The sequence below is a fragment of the Sinocyclocheilus grahami genome, unplaced genomic scaffold (assembly GCF_001515645.1).
Source record: "Sinocyclocheilus grahami isolate Dianchi unplaced genomic scaffold, SAMN03320097.WGS_v1.1 scaffold1845.1, whole genome shotgun sequence".
NCBI classification, from domain to species: Eukaryota; Metazoa; Chordata; class Actinopteri; order Cypriniformes; family Cyprinidae; genus Sinocyclocheilus; species Sinocyclocheilus grahami.
Window position 1 is genome coordinate 73,944 of NW_015507024.1, and position 22,500 is coordinate 96,443.

The window sequence follows — 22,500 nt, forward strand, 5'->3', positions numbered from 1 at the left end:
GGTACAGTTTGGACATGCCGCTGAGCTGAGATTCAGACTTATGACACAAGTGGACAGAACATGTAGTTTTTAAATGAAGGTTTTTATTATTAAGGGAAAACAAAATCCAAAACTACATGGCCCTGTGTGAAATTTTTGTTTTGAAATGTTTTTTTTATATAAAAGAAGACAAATAGATAAAGTAGAATTAAAATAGAATAGAAAGTGCTAGAGTTAGAGGGTCAAATAAAGATGGAACAGGTGTGTTTTTAGTTGTTTCTTGAAGATGGCGAAGGACTCATTCCACCAGGAGGGAACAGTTAATGAAAAAGTCAGTGAAAGTGATTTTGTGGCTTTTTGGGATGGCACAATAATGCGTCATTTACTTGCAGAATGCAATCTTCTAGAGGACACATAACTCTGAAGTACTGCATTTAGGTAAAGGGGTGCAGAGCCAGTGGTGGTTTCGTAGGCAAACATTAATGCCTTGAATTTTATGCGAGCAGCTATTGCTAGCAGTGCAAATTGATGAACAGATGTGTGACATGCATTCCTTTCGGCTCATTAAAGATGAATCCTGCAGCGGCTTTTTGGATTAATTGTAGGGGTTTGATAGAAGTGGGTTTGTTGGAAGACCTGCCAAGAGAGCATTGCAATAGTCCAGCCTGGATAGAACAAGTTGTGTTGCGGTTCTGAAAGAAAGGGCCTGATCTTCCTAATACTGGGCAGTTTTAGCAATATGGTTTGAGAAATTCAGCTTATCAGCAATCACAACTCCAAGTTTTCAAGCTATTTTTGAAGGAGTTATGGTTGATGAGCATAACTGGGTGGTGAAATTGTGATGAAGTGATGGGTTTGCTGAAACCACAAGCAGTTCTGTCTTAGCCAGGTTGAGTTGAAGGTGATGGTCCGTCATCCAACAGAAAATGTCTGTTAGACAAGCTGAGATGCGAGCAGCTATCGTCGGATCATCAGGATGGAATGAGAGGTACAGCTGAGTATCATCAGCATAGCAGTGATATGAAAAGCCATGTTTCTGAATGACAGAACCTAATGATGCCATGTACACAGAGAAGAGAAGTGGTCCAAGAACTGAGCCCTGAGGCACCCCAGTAGCTAGATGTTGCGACTTGGACACCTCACCTCTCCAAGATACCTTGAAGGACCTATCTGAGAGGTAAGACTCAAACCACTGGAGTGCGGTTCCTGAGATGCCCTTTGTCAATAGGGTTGACAGGAGGATCTGGTGGTTCACCGTATCAAAAGCAGCAGACAGATCCAGCAAGATAAGTATTGAAGATTTGGAAGCCACTCTTGCCAGTCTTAGGGCTTCAACAACTGAGAGCAAGGCAGTTTCGGTCGAATGTCCACTTCTGAAGCCAGACTGGTTGCTGTCCAGGAGGTTGTTCTGTGTGAGAAAGGCAGAGACTTGGTTGAACACAACTCGTTCAAGTGTTTTTGCAATGAAAGGTAGAAGGGAAACCGGTCTGTAGTTCTCTAAAAAAGTTGGGTTAAGAGTGGGTTTCTTAAGAAGTGGGGTTATACGAGCCTGTTTAAATGCTGAGGGAAAAACACCAGTGTGAAGGGATGTGTTAACGATGTGAGTGAGTGCAGGTACAACTGCAGGAGAAATGGCTTGAAGGAGATGAGATGGAATAGGATCAAGCAGACAAGTAGTAGGATGATTGGAAAAGATGAGTTTAGAGACTTCTGCCTCAGAGATTGGAGAGAAGGATGTGAACGAATGTATGTTTGCTGGTAAGGTGTGTTAGACAGATTGTGGTGTGGAGAATTGTGCACTGATGGTTTTATTAATGAAGAACGTGGCAAAGTCGTCAGCTGTTAGAGTTGATGAAGGAGGGAGAGGTGGATGACAAAGGATGGAGGAAACTGTTTTAAAGAGCAAACGAGAATTGTTAATTTTGTATGTTTTAATAGTATGTCCTTTTAGCAGTGGAGACATTAGCAGAGAATGAAGAGAGAAGTGATTGATATACATTAAGGTCAGTAGGAGGTTGTGATTTGTGTCATACTCTTTCTGCAGCTCTGAGCTTAGAACGATGCTCACGGAGAGCATCAGATAGCCAAGGGGCAGAAGGGGTGGTACAAGCTAGCCTGGAAGACAAGGGGTAGACGGTGTCTAAACAAGACGTAAGAGTGGAGCAGAAAGTATCAGTAGCACTATTAACATCAAGAGATGCTAACTGTTCAGGGGAAGGAAGCGAAGATGAAACCATAGCAGATAGCCGGGAGGGTGAGAGTGAGCGTAGGTTACGTCAAAAGATGACATGTGGAGGGGTATGTGTTGTGTCAGGAACCATGTTGAGGTTAAGAGTGAGGAGGAAGTGAGTGTGTGCAGTGGAGTAACCAGCACATGATCAGTGGAGCAGCTCTCATTCTGACGGCAACCATTCACTGAAGAGGATCCATTGATCAGCAAATGTCAAAATGTTTTAACATTTTACAAATGTTCAAATGTTAAATACAGTATGTTGTCATCACATATACATGCACATTTTAATTGATTTGATAGTGAAATCTTTTGTTAGAATGTTAGAATAGTTGCTAATAAATTGAAATATTTGCCCATTTTCAATTGTAATCATGCATATTTAATGTGTGCATCCACTAATCTTCGTATTACTGTCCAGTTGACGTTTTATAATGTCAGACTGAGCTCTCTAGTCTATTTAAGCTCACTGTGTGGCAGTCACATTAGACTCCTCTTTTCTTAAACATGCACTCAAGCACTAGAATAGAGAATATGAAATTGAAACAAACTATAGCACTTTAAGATCGGTACCTTCAGTACATTTAAAAGTAGACAGGAGTACTTACACTTTTACTGGAGTACTATTTCATAAGTGTGTCTGCACTTTGATTTGTGTATTTCATACACTGCATTAACGTTTATCAATAAACCTCTCGTAAATGGATCCTCGGGCTGTGGGTTCATCAGATCCATTACACATTTAAACTGTTTCCCAAACCTTACTCGGGTGTTCTGTATTAGATTCATTTTCACTCTCAAAACATAATGGGAGGAGTTCAGTGAATTTTGCCTGCTGATAAGGCTGTTTATTTGATTTTTTTAAATCAATTTTTAAATCGAATTACTTTAACAATGTTTCATTTAAAGTTTCAAATGTAAGAATTTTTAGATAAACTATCATTTTTTTTAGTTAACCTTTGAAACGGTTCACCCAAAAGTAAACATTTACTCAAAATGTACCTCGGCTATCCAAGATGAGTTTGTTTGTTCATGGGAACAGTTTTGGAGAAATGTTGCACTCCATCACTTGCTCAGCAATGGATGCTCTGCAGTAAATGGGTGCCGTCAGAATGAGAGTCCAAACAGCTGATAAAAACATCAGTAATCCACACCACTCCAGTCCATCAGTTAACATCTGTGAAGACAAAAGCTCATTTTGACGGCACCCATTCACTGAGGAGGATCCATTGATCAGCAAGTGATGCAATGCTACATTTCAAACTCATCTACATCTTGGATGGCATTTTCATTGGCGAGTGCATTTTCAGTATGTTTTCACTTTTGGGTGAACTGTTCCTTTAAGTTCAATCCTTACTGGTGCAACCTACCTTTAATAATGAGCAACAGACCTTAAAAGGAGATTATGTTTTAAATACATGAGCAGAGAAACGTGCCTCACAACAGTTTACAATTCCACAGAAGGTATCTGATAAAAGCCTATGCTAGTGACCTTGAGGAGCTGTATCGCTGAGCGTTTATGTGGAGATGGACAGCTGTTGCATTTCCAGCCTCCCTGAGGACAGCAGCGGCTAAAAGGTAGAAGGGAAACCGGTCTGTAGTTCTCTAAAAAAGTTGGGTTAAGAGTGGGTTTCTTAAGAAGTGGGGTTATACGAGCCTGTTTAAATGCTGAGGGAAAAACACCAGTGTGAAGGGATGTGTTAACGATGTGAGTGAGTGCAGGTACAACTGCAGGAGAAATGGCTTGAAGGAGATGAGATGGAATAGGATCAAGCAGACAAGTAGTAGGATGATTGGAAAGGATGAGTTTAGAGAGAGAGAAGGATGTGAACGAATGTATGTTTGCTGGTAAGGTGTGTTAGACAGATTGTGGTGTGGAGAATTGTGCACTGATGGTTTTATTAATGAAGAACGTGGCAAAGTCGTCAGCTGTTAGAGTTGATGAAGGAGGGAGAGGTGGATGACAAAGGATGGAGGAAACTGTTTTAAAGAGCAAACGAGAATTGTTAATTTTGTATGTTTTAATAGTATGTCCTTTTAGCAGTGGAGACATTAGCAGAGAATGAAGAGAGAAGTGATTGATATACATTAAGGTCAGTAGGAGGTTGTGATTTGTGTCATACTCTTTCTGCAGCTCTGAGCTTAGAACGATGCTCACGGAGAGCATCAGATAGCCAAGGGGCAGAAGGGGTGGTACAAGCTAGCCTGGAAGACAAGGGGTAGACGGTGTCTAAACAAGACGTAAGAGTGGAGCAGAAAGTATCAGTAGCACTGTTAACATCAAGAGATGCTAACTGTTCAGGGGAAGGAAGCGAAGATGAAACCATAGCAGATAGCCGGGAGGGTGAGAGTGAGCGTAGGTTACGTCAAAAGATGACATGTGGAGGGGTATGTGTTGTGTCAGGAACCATGTTGAGGTTAAGAGTGAGGAGGAAGTGAGTGTGTGCAGTGGAGTAACCAGCACATGATCAGTGGAGCAGCTCTCATTCTGACGGCAACCATTCACTGAAGAGGATCCATTGATCAGCAAATGTCAAAATGTTTTAACATTTTACAAATGTTAACACTTTTTATACAGTATGTTGTCATCACATATACATGCACATTTTAATTGATTTGATAGTGAAATCTTTTGTTAGAATATGAAATATGTTGCTAATAAATTGAAATATTTGCCCATTTTCAATTGTAATCATGCATATTTAATGTGTGCATCCACTAATCTTCGTATTACTGTCCAGTTGACGTTTTATAATGTCAGACTGAGCTCTCTAGTCTATTTAAGCTCACTGTGTGGCAGTCACATTAGACTCCTCTTTTCTTAAACATGCACTCAAGCACTAGAATAGAGAATATGAAATTGAAACAAACTATAGCACTTTAAGATCGGTACCTTCAGTACATTTAAAAGTAGACAGGAGTACTTACACTTTTACTGGAGTACTATTTCATAAGTGTGTCTGCACTTTGATTTGTGTATTTCATACACTGCATTAACGTTTATCAATAAACCTCTCGTAAATGGATCCTCGGGCTGTGGGTTCATCAGATCCATTACACATTTAAACTGTTTCCCAAACCTTACTCGGGTGTTCTGTATTAGATTCATTTTCACTCTCAAAACATAATGGGAGGAGTTCAGTGAATTTTGCCTGCTGATAAGGCTGTTTATTTGATTTTTTTAAATCAATTTTTAAATCGAATTACTTTAACAATGTTTCATTTAAAGTTTCAAATGTAAGAATTTTTAGATAAACTATCATTTTTTTTAGTTAACCTTTGAAACGGTTCACCCAAAAGTAAACATTTACTCAAAATGTACCTCGGCTATCCAAGATGAGTTTGTTTGTTCATGGGAACAGTTTTGGAGAAATGTTGCACTCCATCACTTGCTCAGCAATGGATGCTCTGCAGTAAATGGGTGCCGTCAGAATGAGAGTCCAAACAGCTGATAAAAACATCAGTAATCCACACCACTCCAGTCCATCAGTTAACATCTGTGAAGACAAAAGCTCATTTTGACGGCACCCATTCACTGAGGAGGATCCATTGATCAGCAAGTGATGCAATGCTACATTTCAAACTCATCTACATCTTGGATGGCATTTTCATTGGCGAGTGCATTTTCAGTATGTTTTCACTTTTGGGTGAACTGTTCCTTTAAGTTCAATCCTTACTGGTGCAACCTACCTTTAATAATGAGCAACAGACCTTAAAAGGAGATTATGTTTTAAATACATGAGCAGAGAAACGTGCCTCACAACAGTTTACAATTCCACAGAAGGTATCTGATAAAAGCCTATGCTAGTGACCTTGAGGAGCTGTATCGCTGAGCGTTTATGTGGAGATGGACAGCTGTTGCATTTCCAGCCTCCCTGAGGACAGCAGCGGCTAAAGCGGCAGGATGCTGTATCCAGCCGCAGAAACTCAATCCTCAGCCGGGTCGGAGCCAGAACCCCACCGACGCTGAGAGCTTTCAGGGGTAAACATTCCTATCCCAGCCCCTCTGGGGAGCGTTCCTACCATCCTCCCCAGGGACACAGCGCTTCAGCCCCGCACCAGCATTCGCAGCCCGTCAGGTTGGGGTCAGTATGAGGAATGCTGGAGGGTGCAGGCTTCTTACTTTCCCGTTCCTGTGGAAGACAGCAAGTCCTGCGGGACACATTCCTATAGCCATCTCTCTCTCTCTCTGCAGTTCTGCATTAGCACGATCAATAGTCCAATCACATCAGGGACACGGGTGGATCCATCGGCCCATTCCCATAACGCAATGCAGTGGTCATGGCTTAAGTGCACAGAGAGGTGTTAAAGCTCCTCTGGTCCAGGCCGAGACGACGGCAGCCATTGATCGAGGTGACACGTGACATCTCTTACTGCCTCTCTTTGTGTGTCATTCTCTCGTGAAAATCGGAAATTTGTTTCACACACCCTTAGTCGGGGTTCCCTGTAGCACTGTTCAGAAAATATATCAAATATTTTCGACCTGATATAAGGAGCACAACAAAATATGTGACCCTGGAACACAAAACCAGTCATAAGGGTCCATTTTTTTTAATTGAGATTTATCTGAAATTTATCTGAAAGCTGAAGAAGCTTTCCATTGATGTGTGGTTTGTTAGGATCGGACAATATTTGGTTGAGATACAACTATTTGAAAATCTGGAATCTGAGGGTGCAAAGAAATAAACATTTTGAGAAAATCATCTTTAAAGTTGAAATGAAGTTCTTAGCAATTCATATTACTAATCAAAAATTAAGTTTTGATATATTTACAGTAGTAAATTTACAAAATATCTTCATGGAACATGATCTTTACTTAATATCCTAATTCTTTTTGGCATAAAAGAAATATTGATCATTTTGACCCATACAATGTATTGTTGGCTATTGCTACAAATATCCCCCAGCGACTTAACACTGCTTTTGTGCTGCAGGGTCACATATTAGAAAGACATCATGTCTTTATTGCATTGTCTGCTCTGGCAACACACACACACACACACACACACACACACAAACAGAAGTTTAGGCCTGGATTTCAATAATACTGAAATATTGAATGGCTATAAATAAATAAATATATATATATATATAAACATATAAGTATCAGTATTGGAATCAGTGATACTGGCCTTCGTTCATGGTAGATATCAAATATTTTAAATATTGTCTTTATGTTGTTTCCACATTAATTTGAAGATTGAATGTAAGATTTAATAAAATTACAAATTAATTGGTTTTCATATCACTGAGATACTATTATAGTTTTTATCAATCCTTTACATTTTAATTTTAGTTTAGCACGATCAATAGTCCAATCACATCAGGGACACGGGTGGATCCATCGGCCCATTCCCATAACGCAATGCAGTGGTCATGGCTTAAGTGCACAGAGAGGTGTTAAAGCTCCTCTGGTCCAGGCCGAGACGACGGCAGCCATTGATCGAGGTGACACGTGACATCTCTTACTGCCTCTCTTTGTGTGTCATTCTCTCGTGAAAATCGGAAATTTGTTTCACACACCCTTAGTCGGGGTTCCCTGTAGCACTGTTCAGAAAATATATCAAATATTTTCGACCTGATATAAGGAGCACAACAAAATATGTGACCCTGGAACACAAAACCAGTCATAAGGGTCCATTTTTTTTAATTGAGATTTATCTGAAATTTATCTGAAAGCTGAAGAAGCTTTCCATTGATGTGTGGTTTGTTAGGATCGGACAATATTTGGTTGAGATACAACTATTTGAAAATCTGGAATCTGAGGGTGCAAAGAAATAAACATTTTGAGAAAATCATCTTTAAAGTTGAAATGAAGTTCTTAGCAATTCATATTACTAATCAAAAATTAAGTTTTGATATATTTACAGTAGTAAATTTACAAAATATCTTCATGGAACATGATCTTTACTTAATATCCTAATTCTTTTTGGCATAAAAGAAATATTGATCATTTTGACCCATACAATGTATTGTTGGCTATTGCTACAAATATCCCCCAGCGACTTAACACTGCTCTTGTGCTGCAGGGTCACATATTAGAAAGACATCATGTCTTTATTGCATTGTCTGCTCTGGCAACACACACACACACACACACACAAACAGAAGTTTAGGCCTGGATTTCAATAATACTGAAATATTGAATGGCTATAAATAAATAAATATATATATATATATAAACATATAAGTATCAGTATTGGAATCAGTGATACTGGCCTTCGTTCATGGTAGATATCAAATATTTTAAATATTGTCTTTATGTTGTTTCCACATTAATTTGAAGATTGAATGTAAGATTTAATAAAATTACAAATTAATTGGTTTTCATATCACTGAGATACTATTATAGTTTTTATCAATCCTTTACATTTTAATTTTAGTTAAAGTTTTTGTCATTTTGTTATGTTTTTGTCATTTTAAGATGTTTTAATATATATATAGATAGATAGATAGATAGATAGATAGATAGATAGATAGATAAATATAGTATGACTATACTTGCGACTATATAGTTTTTTATGACTTTTTATTTTAGTTTTAGTACATCAAGATAAATAATTATAATGAGAAATGCTGCCTTGGCACCTAGCTGAAATAAAAAGTTTTTTTTTTCTTTTCAGTTTTAGTTTTAGTTAACAATAACAACGCTGTTGGTTTTGTCTAACAAATCTGTCACCGGATGAATCCGTGGTTCCTGAACTGTCTGTAAATTACAACTTTCAGTGATTTGGGACTTGAAATGAACCACGAGCTGTTACCGTGTTTTGTTCTCTAAAGACTTGCAAGACTAAATCAGTATAATTATTGAGCATGTCATTTGTGAAGAAAATGAAGCTGAATGAGTGCGTTTAAGCCTTTAAATCTGTGAAAATGTTGGACGCCAGATCCTCATCGCAGCACAGCTTTAATATCAGACCCATTTGAAGAAGCAACTCATTTAATCATTCACGCTGAGCTACTTCTAAACCTGCTTTCACCTGCACACTTCTCTGCTCTTCTTCAGATATGCACCGCTCCCAAATGGCTATTACATTCTTCTTTTTGGCCTCCACAGGGAGCTCATTTAAACCACCGTCTCAAGTACTGAACAATTAAGACTTATTTGTCAGAGAAATGGGGGGTTTTAATGAGGGGCTGCTCTGATGGCAGAAGTCAGCAGAGGGAGTCGCTGATCAAATCCAGCCAAATCAATTACACAGAAGTACTGAATTACAAAAGCCCGATCTCCAACCTAGGGACCAAACCAAAAAATGTTTTGTAGATGTTTACGCCAAAGCAACAAACTGCAATAAAAGAGAGAATGCAAATAATAATGAAGCAACAAAGTGCTGCATCTAAATACGAGTCAATATAATTTTCAGCTTTGAAATCGTCTATAGACACCGACTTGATCTAAATGATCATTTGCCTTCTTTTTAAGATCACTATGTTATACTTTATGCGATGGTATAATAATAAATAAATGTTAATTTTATGTTCAAGTTCAAGTATATTTTTGATACAATATTGTCAATCTGGACAGTTTTGCTCTATTTTGCCAAGCATTGCATCTCTCGATCAACACAGTGGTGTTTTGTTGCTGAATGATTCAGATTTATAAACAAATCGAGTGAGTCAGTGATTCAGTAAGCCATTCATAATTGCTAAAGTCAAAACTGCATATTTGTACACTACTCTTACTATTTTTAGCATATTTTTATGGCAGAAATAGTAGTATGCTAGTATGTGGTTCAGAAATCAACAAGTCACTTGCTTCATTCCTGAATGAATCAGCTGTTTTGAACGAATTGGTTGAGATAGTGAATCAGTGACTCACTCATTAAGACCGGTCACCATCTACTGCTGGATTTACGTTTAGATTTAAATATCATTTTATAGTTCTTTATTTAGTACATCTTATATTTAAAACATTATGCTCATAAGCAAATGTAACTGCCGTGTAAATGCATTCATGGCATCTCTGAGCTGCATAAACAGTCTGTGTAAATACATCTAAATCCACTTCAGATGCAGCTTCTGTGCCACTTCTGCAGTGCAAAGATGGATTTTGTTGACACTGATTTCATTTCATTGGAATCAGACCTATAGTATTTTATTATTCTAATTGCATACATTTAATAAGGTTAGAAAATGTGCCTTCATAAAAGTTAAAACATGTCCATGGAAATCCATATAAGAGGGAACATATTGTCACTTTATGGAAATGTTGATTTTTTCCCCCCCCTCCACGGGTTTAGAATTACTTTTCCGTTTTTATCCTGGCTTCACGAATCCTGCAAAGTGTCCTCCTTTTGGGAAGCAGCTTGTGCAATTAATTTTTATATTTGCTCAGTTTAAAAACTCTCTGTTGTCTGTTTGACTCATGTATCATGCAATGTTGTTTGTGTAATTTAAAGAAGCATCTATACAGCGTGGTCATTATTTACCTGTGAGGTGACACTGAAGACTCTTGTGTGGCGTGAGAGTGTACTCTTCCTCCTCTTCCTCCTCCTCAGGACAGATGTGGCTCCTCAGATGGCCTTTCCCTTCATCCTTTGACTCAATCTCTGCAGCAGCAGCGTCTGGATCTGAGGGACCAGGATGAGAGATGATCATCAATATTTAAGATCTCTTCTCACATTATTCCAGTAGACAAGCAGACGTATTAAAACAACATTTTCAGAGATAATTTCTGCTCAAGCAATAACTGTAGTGATTGCTCTTGCATTTCTTTTTATTAGCAAAAAACATTGATTTTGTTCAGTATGACCAGGCAACTGAAGGTAATTTTATCTACCAGCCACTGTTGCAGACAAATTGTCATGGATTGGCTTTTGGAAACAACAATGCATTCTTGTTGTAATGCATTTGATGATGTATTAAGGAAGAGGAGAAAGAAAAGCTCCATGTGTTTAAGTGGCTGTTCGTCTCAAATGGCAATGCTGTTCCGCTTGTTTCTATAGAACAAAATGTTTGTCTTATATGAGCAGCGCTCCACATGGAGAAGAAGTACCACCTAAAACACCACAGGTCTGGCTTTAGGAGTGTTTTTCAGTATCTTCTATGAAATACATCCAGGAATGGTAGATCACATATGGATCACAAATGTACTATAGGGCTGCATGAAGAATCGTATTTTAAACATGGTCACGTTTTCTGCTTCTCTCCATTTATTAAGCATAATCGTCTGCGATATTTATCCTGAAATGTTTCATTTTAATTTGGCATTTGCGTCATCTTGCATTGGTAACGGGCCTTCACAGGCTTTCATGACTGGGGTTGCCAGATGTCAAGAGATTAAATCCCCCGATCAGAGCTTTTAAAATTCATACAATTTCTGGCCAAGAAATCTTCCCAACCTGGCAACCATGTGAAAAAGCACTGAGCTGGAAACACTGGAAAACATGTACGTTGGAGTTCAGCGGTCTCTGTTACGATATTCTGCATAAATAAAAGTGTAATACAGCCAGTCTGATTTTTTTTGCGGTCGTTTGCACTGTTTGCTGTAACTACATCTGTGAGCAAACCATGCAAGTCGATGTTCTCTGGACTTGTGCTTGCATGAAAATGCAAAAATAATGACAATAATCCTGAACATTTTTATATTATATTTTATTTGTATTTTTTGACCAAAATAATCACGATCAACCCTTTTTACCATTATCACACAGTCCTAATGTACTGCAGGTCATTACCACAAAATAAACAGGACCACAATGGGAATATCCCCCTGCTTAATATTATTATTGTACTCAAGAATCTTCAATATACATATTTCAAGTAACTGGAGGAACCACTGACAATTCTAGTCTCTATTGATGGGTTTTATTTTGCAAGAGACCTGTCCATTTTAGAAAACTTGCCCAGCATGCGGGAATCTGATGCACACGAACAATAAGTCTACAATCAGCCTGTAAAATGCTGCCAACCAGATTTGGCGGGGCACTAACAGCATGATTGAATTTACTAGTTTTGTACTCATTATCTTATATCAAGGTCTCTCTGAACAAGATACAGACAAGTGCTAATACTGTGTCGAATCTCATCTTGTACCTCCATATTGGTAGAAAACCACCTTTCATTGAGGAGAGTGTCCCGCAAGGACAAGCACCTATTTATTCTCTCGCATGACAACTAATACTTAGTCAAATCCTGGCTGCTCAAATACTCTCCAGCATCTATTTCTGCACACATCTCGTCACGTCTTCTAGGTTCACTGGCACTCAGAAAAATGATTCTAGGTTTCCTGCATCCTTCTACTATTTCACCACAGTCTGATGAAATGATATTCGATATAGCCTTGAATAAAATGACATAATCCTTTAAAACGAGTTGGCAACAGAAGTCACACAGAGCAGAATGAAATGTTATATCAAATTTTAAAAATGAGCCGACTGTGTTTGATCATAAATACAATAGAGTCAACTGATTCATTCCATGAATTAAATATGCATACAATAAATAAGGATTCGTAAACATTTGCATGTCTGTAAAGTTGTTAATTCATAAGTTTTAGAAGTCAATACTGTAGGTTGTAGTGTCTGCGGTGCAAATGTTAAGTAAATGCACATGTGGCAGAACCGTATTTTACATAAAATACTCATGAATGCTCATGCAGTCACGCAGCATCATGGATGTCGCAGTTAGAGGTTATACTACATACATAATGGTTTATTTAGGCGAATAACAAATCAAGCATAAGCAAATTGTGAACAAACTCATCGAAAGATGACCTGCACCAAGCTGTTATTTTAAGATTATTTTCAACCTACCAGCTGTAAGGTTTGAACTTTAACAATCCTTGTGCAAGAATCCTCTGGAGACGCTGTCATTGATGTGCACTGCAGTGAGACAGATCAATAACGGGACGTTTGAGGATTTGACCGCTCTCCTGGAATACACACGAGCCGCCACACAAAGCAGTGCACTGAGCATTGCTGAACTCACTAAAACACAAGCATTTAGACAATCTCCTCGGTTCTACTTTTATAGCATAAAGTCACACTCTGAAACCTGCATTGCTTTTCATGTAGAAAACTCTGTCTCCAACAAGACTAACGTATGCAAATCTCACACTGTCCTGTCCTGCTGACAAAGAGATCTTTAAAGACATACTTTTGTTGGGTGTCACTGTTAATGTAGTGTCACAGAGTCTAATAAACAAGAGGTAATGTGCGGTCAGTCATTATCACATAACAGGGTGACCATGACCCCAAAGCGGAAGCAAACTCTACCTTTTAAAGAAAATATTAAATGCAAATATATATTCCAAGGAAACAGGCTGTGAAGTGAGCAGAGCTTGAAAAGTGTGTGCTGCTGTATCAATACAGCAAATACCACGAATAAGTGATTTCTCTTTCCCCTTCTTTCTCTAATTCCTCCAGCAGCAAGTTCATTCTGTATATCGATCTTCTTTCTCTAATCGGCCCGGTCTCTCTCTCTAACACACACACACTCTCTCACTCAGTCTAATGCACTCCTGGACTCATATTCTCTTCAAGAACAACACAAACCAGAGCAGTAAAAAATAAAGGCAAGTTTTATAAGAGAGAGAGTGAGAGAGAGACGGTGAGAGATGTGTGTGGTTGTAATGAGGCTCCGGCAGAATACAGCTGAAGACACTGAAGACAATTTAATTGCCTGTATAGACTATATATAATGTATAGACTATAGAACAATTCCATATAAAACAATAGTGGATTTACTGTAACATCCAAATTTGACAAAATGTTAAAATATGTTTTAATGTATGTTTTTGTTCTCCCTTTAAATACTTCAAGAATAGTTTATTTTAAAAGAAATGAAAGAGCAGTTTCATGTTTATCCTTGTATTGCTCAACTAGTGGAGGTTGATGTGGGATTTAGAAAATAATTAGTAATAAGTAATACAATACTTTTTAGAGAGAGTAATTAGTACAGTAATCTAAATACACTGTTAAAGATGTTATAAGTAGCTATGCCTTTAAAAAAAAAACTTCTACTTGATCTGGAAAATTGGATTTTATTCTGAAATTGCATATCATTTCAACCAAAAACATAACTGATCACCAATTCTAATAGCTTATTCCCAAAATATGTTTATTTTCTGTAAATTTCGCTTTTTTTAACACTTTCAGCTCATAACGTTTTTGCAGAATTCGCAAGATATTAATAATTTTAACAAAATAAGAGGGATCATAACAATGGCAGCACAATACATTAGGAGTCAGGGGTGTAAACTTTTGAAACATTTGGTAATTTGCGTAAATTTAGTTATTATTTTGCATTGTGGACTATATGTAGATGTCCGTTATGTGTAACGGCGTATTCAGAACAGTACTAAATAAAAATAACATGCAATTTGTATGATCCCTCTTATTTTGTTGAAATTATTAACATGTTCCACAAAAGGTAAAAGCTTTGGTAGAACTGCATCTTTTAGATCTGAAAGAAACAACTCTCAAATATGAAATATCACAGTTTGACCATTGCTGGCCTGAAATATCAGATGCTTTCATCATCCGTTGTACTGCGTTTATGTCTTCACAGCAGCACCGCTGTTCCGCTAACGGCTGACAGGCTCACAGGTACCATCATCCATATGAGCTTTAAAATAAACACACATGAGAGTTGACCTTTACATGAGACAAATGAAGCAGCAGATCCGCTGGACTCACTCCTGACCTGATTACTGCTCACCGCCGCTGAACACCACATGCATGACAGGAGGCATTCATCTACTGAACCACCACAGCTCACATCCGCTCCTAATTGTGAACAAACTCATCGAAAGATGACCTGCACCAAGCTGTTATTTTAAGATTATTTTCAACCTACCAGCTGTAAGGTTTGAACTTTAACAATCCTTGTGCAAGAATCCTCTGGAGACGCTGTCATTGATGTGCACTGCAGTGAGACAGATCAATAACGGGACGTTTGAGGATTTGACCGCTCTCCTGGAATACACACGAGCCGCCACACAAAGCAGTGCACTGAGCATTGCTGAACTCACTAAAACACAAGCATTTAGACAATCTCCTCGGTTCTACTTTTATAGCATAAAGTCACACTCTGAAACCTGCATTGCTTTTCATGTAGAAAACTCTGTCTCCAACAAGACTAACGTATGCAAATCTCACACTGTCCTGTCCTGCTGACAAAGAGATCTTTAAAGACATACTTTTGTTGGGTGTCACTGTTAATGTAGTGTCACAGAGTCTAATAAACAAGAGGTAATGTGCGGTCAGTCATTATCACATAACAGGGTGACCATGACCCCAAAGCGGAAGCAAACTCTACCTTTTAAAGAAAATATTAAATGCAAATATATATTCCAAGGAAACAGGCTGTGAAGTGAGCAGAGCTTGAAAAGTGTGTGCTGCTGTATCAATACAGCAAATACCACGAATAAGTGATTTCTCTTTCCCCTTCTTTCTCTAATTCCTCCAGCAGCAAGTTCATTCTGTATATCGATCTTCTTTCTCTAATCGGCCCGGTCTCTCTCTCTAACACACACACACTCTCTCACTCAGTCTAATGCACTCCTGGACTCATATTCTCTTCAAGAACAACACAAACCAGAGCAGTAAAAAATAAAGGCAAGTTTTATAAGAGAGAGAGTGAGAGAGAGACGGTGAGAGATGTGTGTGGTTGTAATGAGGCTCCGGCAGAATACAGCTGAAGACACTGAAGACAATTTAATTGCCTGTATAGACTATATATAATGTATAGACTATAGAACAATTCCATATAAAACAATAGTGGATTTACTGTAACATCCAAATTTGACAAAATGTTAAAATATGTTTTAATGTATGTTTTTGTTCTCCCTTTAAATACTTCAAGAATAGTTTATTTTAAAAGAAATGAAAGAGCAGTTTCATGTTTATCCTTGTATTGCTCAACTAGTGGAGGTTGATGTGGGATTTAGAAAATAATTAGTAATAAGTAATACAATACTTTTTAGAGAGAGTAATTAGTACAGTAATCTAAATACACTGTTAAAGATGTTATAAGTAGCTATGCCTTTAAAAAAAAAACTTCTACTTGATCTGGAAAATTGGATTTTATTCTGAAATTGCATATCATTTCAACCAAAAACATAACTGATCACCAATTCTAATAGCTTATTCCCAAAATATGTTTATTTTCTGTAAATTTCGCTTTTTTTAACACTTTCAGCTCATAACGTTTTTGCAGAATTCGCAAGATATTAATAATTTTAACAAAATAAGAGGGATCATAACAATGGCAGCACAATACATTAGGAGTCAGGGGTGTAAACTTTTGAAACATTTGGTAATTTGCGTAAATTTAGTTATTATTTTGCATTGTGGACTATATGTAGATGTCCGTTATGTGTAACGGCGTATTCAGAACAGTACTAAATAAAAATAACATGCAATTTGTATGATCCCTCTTATTTTGTTGAAATTATTAACATGTTCCACAAAAGGTAAAAGCTTTGGTAGAACTGCATCTTTTAGATCTGAAAGAAACAACTCTCAAATATGAAATATCAGTTTGACCATTGCTGGCCTGAAATATCAGATGCTTTCATCATCCGTTGTACTGCGTTTATGTCTTCACAGCAGCACCGCTGTTGCGCTAACGGCTGACAGGCTCACAGGTACCATCATCCATATGAGCTTTAAAATAAACACACATGAGAGTTGACCTTTACATGAGACAAATGAAGCAGCAGATCCGCTGGACTCACTCCTGACCTGATTACTGCTCACCGCCGCTGAACACCACATGCATGACAGGAGGCATTCGTCTACTGAACCACCACAGCTCACATCCGCTCCTACACTGCCATATGCACTGCACTGCCACGTGCATATCAGATTCATATATACATTATCCATCTGGGTTGACTTTCATGGCACACAGAAATGAGCAGGGACACATTAAGGCATAACATATCCACATAATGGACCTCTGAAAAGTGAAGATGATCTCTGGGACACATTTGTAAAAGTGCTGGAAATCTACTGAACCACCACAGCTCACATCCGCTCCTGCACTGCCATATGCACTGCCACGTGCATATCAGATTCATATATACATTATCCATCTGGGTTGACTTTCATGGCACACAGAAATGAGCAGGGACACATTAAGGCATAACATATCCACATAATGGACCTCTGAAAAGTGAAGATGATCTCTGGGACACATTTGTAAAAGTGCTGGAATCTTATAAGTGCTAGCTAAATTAATTACATTAAAATTCAGTATGATGCGAATACTTTTAACAACTGCTGCTGGTAGCTTCAGTCTCGCATTCTTTTTACTTTTCTTCAACTGAAATGTCAATATTAGCTGAAAAAACAGACAGATGCAAGCTTCAAAAGGCTCTTGCAGTGCAAATGCAGACTAACAGACCCGCTGCTCCCAGATATGTCATTAATAATAATCAAACACAGCTAATGAATAAAACACACTCACTGTTTTTGTCTGGATAACTTTAGTAAGTCATCTAGAGTTAGTAAGTGCATTGAGAACCTGGTGTATTGCTTGAAATTCGTTTGTTTAATAACTTTTTAATCACTTGCGTACTTAATTGAAAACTACTTGAAGGTTACATGCCACTGTTTTCACTTATTGATAATGAATAATTTGCATCGAAATTAAAAATTGAAAATAGTTAAAAAGTTAAATTAATTAAATTATGTTTTCCTGAATTTCCCGTATCATGGAATTGCATTGTTATTGGTACCGATTACTGAAATTTTGGTACAGAGACAACTCTATATGGAACACATGCATTCTAGTAATGCATTCTTTTTAAAATAAATATCTTTGAGGAATAAATGAATTCATTCCATGCTCAAGAATTGCATTTGAATCGGTTTAGTATGCGTGTATAACAGAGTTATCATTCTGGAATATGCAACTGCATCAGAGAAATGTTATAAAAGACTATGCCATATAAAATGTCACATTTCTTGAGCTTAAACAGCCTTACAGCAACAGTACTGTCTGTGTCATCCACATCATAAACCACAAAATCCTTACACATAGATTTTTTTTTATTTTGACCAAAGATTGTGGTACTGAATATCTGGCCCCAGCTGAACCACACCGTTTCCTTATATTGCTTTGAAGTGTCTTGTATGGAAATTCTCTGACAGCTTGAAACATAATTTACCTTTGCATCAGCTGATTTGTTTGTTTTAAACTCAGGGCCGGAGTGGGACTCATTTTCAGGCCTGGAGTTTCATGCCTTAGACCGTCCCACTTTAGTTCACAACTGGCTAAATTAAAATAATGGGACCCACTTTATATTAAGTGGCCTTAACAACTATGTTCTTACATTTAAATTAATAATTTGGTACAATGCACTTATTGTGTACACACGTTTTTACATTGTACTTATATTTTAAAAATACCTGCATGTAATTACATCTGAAATTAATTTCTGTAATTACATTTATAATTACACAGTTGACCCATCCCTTACACCTTAACCCACCCTTAAACCTACCCATACCACCAAACCTGTCCCTAACCTTACCCGTATCTCACCTCAATAGCAGCAAAAGTGTTTTGCAATACAGTATGAATTGCAATACACAATTTCTGATGTAAGTACATAGTAGTTAAGGCCACTTAATATAAAGTGGGGCCAAATAAGGTAATAAAAACCTCAGTATATAAGTCTGCAATAGTGCACTGTTCTCTAATCTGTATGTAAATCATGCACCACATAGCTTTTACAAAAGCACAGAGCTTTCACTGCTGAAAGAATAGAAAAAAAAACATTACCGGTTAAACCAGCAGACTGCCTGTGGCTCTGTTGCTCTTCTGACACATTGTCTTCTACTGTCACTGAGAAAGAGAATTTGACCGTTAGCTGATGTCCTTTAAAGCCCACAGCAGAAAGACCAACTCTCAATCTTACTGAAATTATATACATACTGTATATATGCGTGCAAATAAATAACAAACAACAACAGGGTGTCTTAAAGAAACTCCTCTTAAATCTCAGTTTGACAGTTTAAAAGCTGAGCCCAAGCCTCCGTTACGAATTCCAAAACGTCACTTTAGAACTAGTAACGAAAGAACATTGGGTTGCTTCATTGAAAACGTATTGTATTAGTGTATTAAAAGCTCTCTGTATTATGTAGAGCATTATGTGAGAGAGATGGACTGAGCGAGTGTGATTGCCTGCATCTGATACAGCATTCATTCTTCAGCTCAATCTCATATTCACAATAAAACATTAGTTTGTATGTCTGCTGTCCAAGCCTCCGTTACGAATTCCAAAACGTCACTTTAGAACTAGTAACGAAAGAACATTGGGTTGCTTCATTGAAAACGTATTGTATTAGTGTATTAAAAGCTCTCTGTATTATGTGAGAGAGATGGACTGAGCGAGTGTGATTGCCTGCATCTGATACAGCATTCATTCTTCAGCTCAATCTCATATTCACAATAAAACATTAGTTTGTATGTCTGCTGAGGAATATCTTTGTCGTACTATCCTTTCATCTGTTAAGGGTGATTTCTATTGACAGCGCTGCTCAGTGCAGTTGTTGGCTGTCCTTGAAAAAAAAAATAACTTCCTCGTTTATAACCGTTACAGTCTCTTTCAATATAAAAGTCTTTACTGCTGACTCACTCTTAAAAACAGTCTCTTGTCGCCAACTAAAGGCGGAACAAAAATCACCATCACTAACACACAGACCATTTCTACACCAAATACTATTATTAAATACTACTATTATGTATATAGAATATTATTTATTGAACAATAGTATTTAATAAACAATAATACCCATTATAAGATGTTTGTACAATTACAAATAAACACAAGCAACAATTCAGTCAAAAGTACAAAGGCAGCGCTCTCATACAGCATTAAAGTTATATAAAACTATTGCCTGTTAGATATACACAAAATTAAGTATGTATCATGATTATCCACTATAGAGATATCAGAACATTCCATAATATGTATCTAGCGAAATCATGAAATACTAGATGGTGCAGGTTGATCGGTCCTTTACATGCAATGAGCTGGAAATCACATAATTTACAACATGGTGCAAGCTGATTGGCCTCTGCTGATTCTGCAGCCAATGAGAATAGCGTAGTGTTCACTGTAACCCTCCACCTCCCCCAGCACCACCTGTCTAGATCTGCTGCAGGATTAATATATGCCTATTCATCCAGCACAATATTGCAGAACAATAGTAGCAGCAGCATAGCAGCTCTAGTCCACCATGGCCAAATACATTAACACTGTCTTAACATGACACTGAACACTGAATTAACATGCTAAAACATTCAGAGAGTTGTCATGATTGAAATATATACTTATTTTTAAACTTTAACAAATTCCTCTGTGGTTGTGACTTAAGCTTAGCAACTTTGCATTTTGCAAGGTGGTTACAAAATTTAAGAGTGGGATCAATTGTTTGAGAATGATCAATTGAAAATCCATTTTTGTTGACCACAAACTTAAGGATGCAATCCCCTAATAGTGCTTCCTCAGTGAATATGGTGATTACGGTTGCCTTGGTTAATGTGATTTCTAAAAAGTATCCTTAATTTTTTTATGTACTGCACAAATGGCAACTTTCCAGCCAACATGCAGCCTACAAACATAAAACAATGTTATATGCCAATAAAGCGATTTTTACAGGTACCAGAGTTCCAGAAACAGACTTTGTGCTGCAAAATGTGCCTTTCACTTCATTAGAGACTCATTCTCTACCCATTAAACGGGAAATGTTCCTCCTGTATGCCAGGTGTGGAGAACTAAATGGATTTTTGAAGCACAAGGAGAACAAAGACTCCCACCTGCTTCATGAGAAATGAGGCTTTCTGGGAGGAGACTTCAGCTCTACCCCTGCGGTCTCCATTATACCTCCACTATCTGCACTTTCATTTCCTGGCACAGAGGAAAGAGACGCCTGACGAGACCTCCCTGCTGGTCTCTGGCACTGACTGACAGCGCACAACGCTGCTTTGAAAAGCACCTTTAAACAGAAGTCCTCCATCTGACACAATTAAGCTGGAAGGACAATAGTTGTACAAAGGTAGGCTTTCTGCTCAAGCACGAAGATACAGTAAACTTCCGCCAAAATAATCCAAAACTGCAAAATCATCATTTGACTGAGTTACTTGCCATTTAGCAGATGTGATTCAAAAGCAACAGCACGCCAGACAGTCTTCCTAGAGTATACTCTATACTCATACTCTAGGGCTCATAACTGACAGACTGGAGAGCTGGAGAAATTATAATTGTGCTCTCTGGCTCACCTTTTATTGCAAACTAAAATAACTACCTTTGCATCCCAGATCTTTAAATATTAAAGGGATAGTTCACCCAAAAATGAAAATTCAGTCATTTACTCGCCCTCAAGCTGTTCCAAACCTGCATGAGTTTCTTTCTTCTGCTAAACACAGAAGAAGATATTTTAAATAATGTTGCTAACTTAAAGGTTTCTGGTCCCCATTGACTTTTTATTCCATAAAGATCAAATGGAACCAATGAATGTTTGGTTATCCACGTTTTTCAAAATATCTTCAATATTCATACAGGTTTGGAATGACTTGAGTAAATGATGACAGATTTTTCATTTTTGGGTTAACTATCCCTTTAAGTGTCTTTCATAATCTAAGTACAATCCATTAATCATCCTAACAATTGAACTGCATCTATCTTGACTTTTACATCATGAATCATTTGTGTTGGTCAATAACCTATTTAAAACACAAATAAAAATGCATTGTGATTTATTAAAGTAACATTCAGTATTCAAAAAACACATGCATATTAATTTATGCAAACAAACTAGGTTACATGTGTAAACTACCGACAACGTGGCAAAATGTTGTGGCACAGAGCATATCTGCATGACTCCTCAAACGAGCAGCTAAAAGACTAACACTAGCCAGGATTCATTCTGCCTATTTTTAAGTGAATTTAGGGATGACACACATAAATGCTACAACAATAAGTAAGTGTTCATTTGTGCAAGAATGCATTTTTAAATAACACTCCAGTCTCTGTTCAAACTCATATTGTTTGTATTTCACTTGTTGTTGCATTCCAGGTAGCTTATATACAGGGAACGTTAATGTTCAATAAATGTTCTGCAGTAGTTTATTGTATTCATCATTATTTTGTATCTTTTTTATTTATTTATTTTAGTGCTGTCAAATCGATTAATCGTGATTAATCACATCCAAAATAAAAAATGTGTGTTTACATAATATATGTGTGTACAAATACACACACACACACAGACACACACACACACACATGTATACATTAGAAGTATTTTAAGAATTCTAAAAATGCATTTTAACAA

At 37.5% G+C, this 22,500-nt stretch overlaps 1 protein-coding gene across 2 annotated transcripts in view; it reads right to left on the reverse strand.

The window, feature by feature from the left end:
- Nucleotides 1-22,500, reverse strand: part of LOC107573008 (zinc finger protein 521-like) — a 96,253-nt gene that overhangs the window by 68,364 nt on the left and 5,389 nt on the right. Inside the window, exons 2-3 of one of the 2 annotated variants that reach the window (XM_016259445.1) lie at nucleotides 18,944-19,006; nucleotides 10,639-10,779 (exon numbers count right to left, since the gene is read on the reverse strand). In XM_016259445.1, the coding sequence (XP_016114931.1) occupies nucleotides 10,639-10,779; nucleotides 18,944-19,006 (204 nt within the window). The remainder of the gene's footprint in view (nucleotides 1-10,638; nucleotides 10,780-18,943; nucleotides 19,007-22,500) is intronic. The other variant, XM_016259446.1, reaches the window with a different exon arrangement.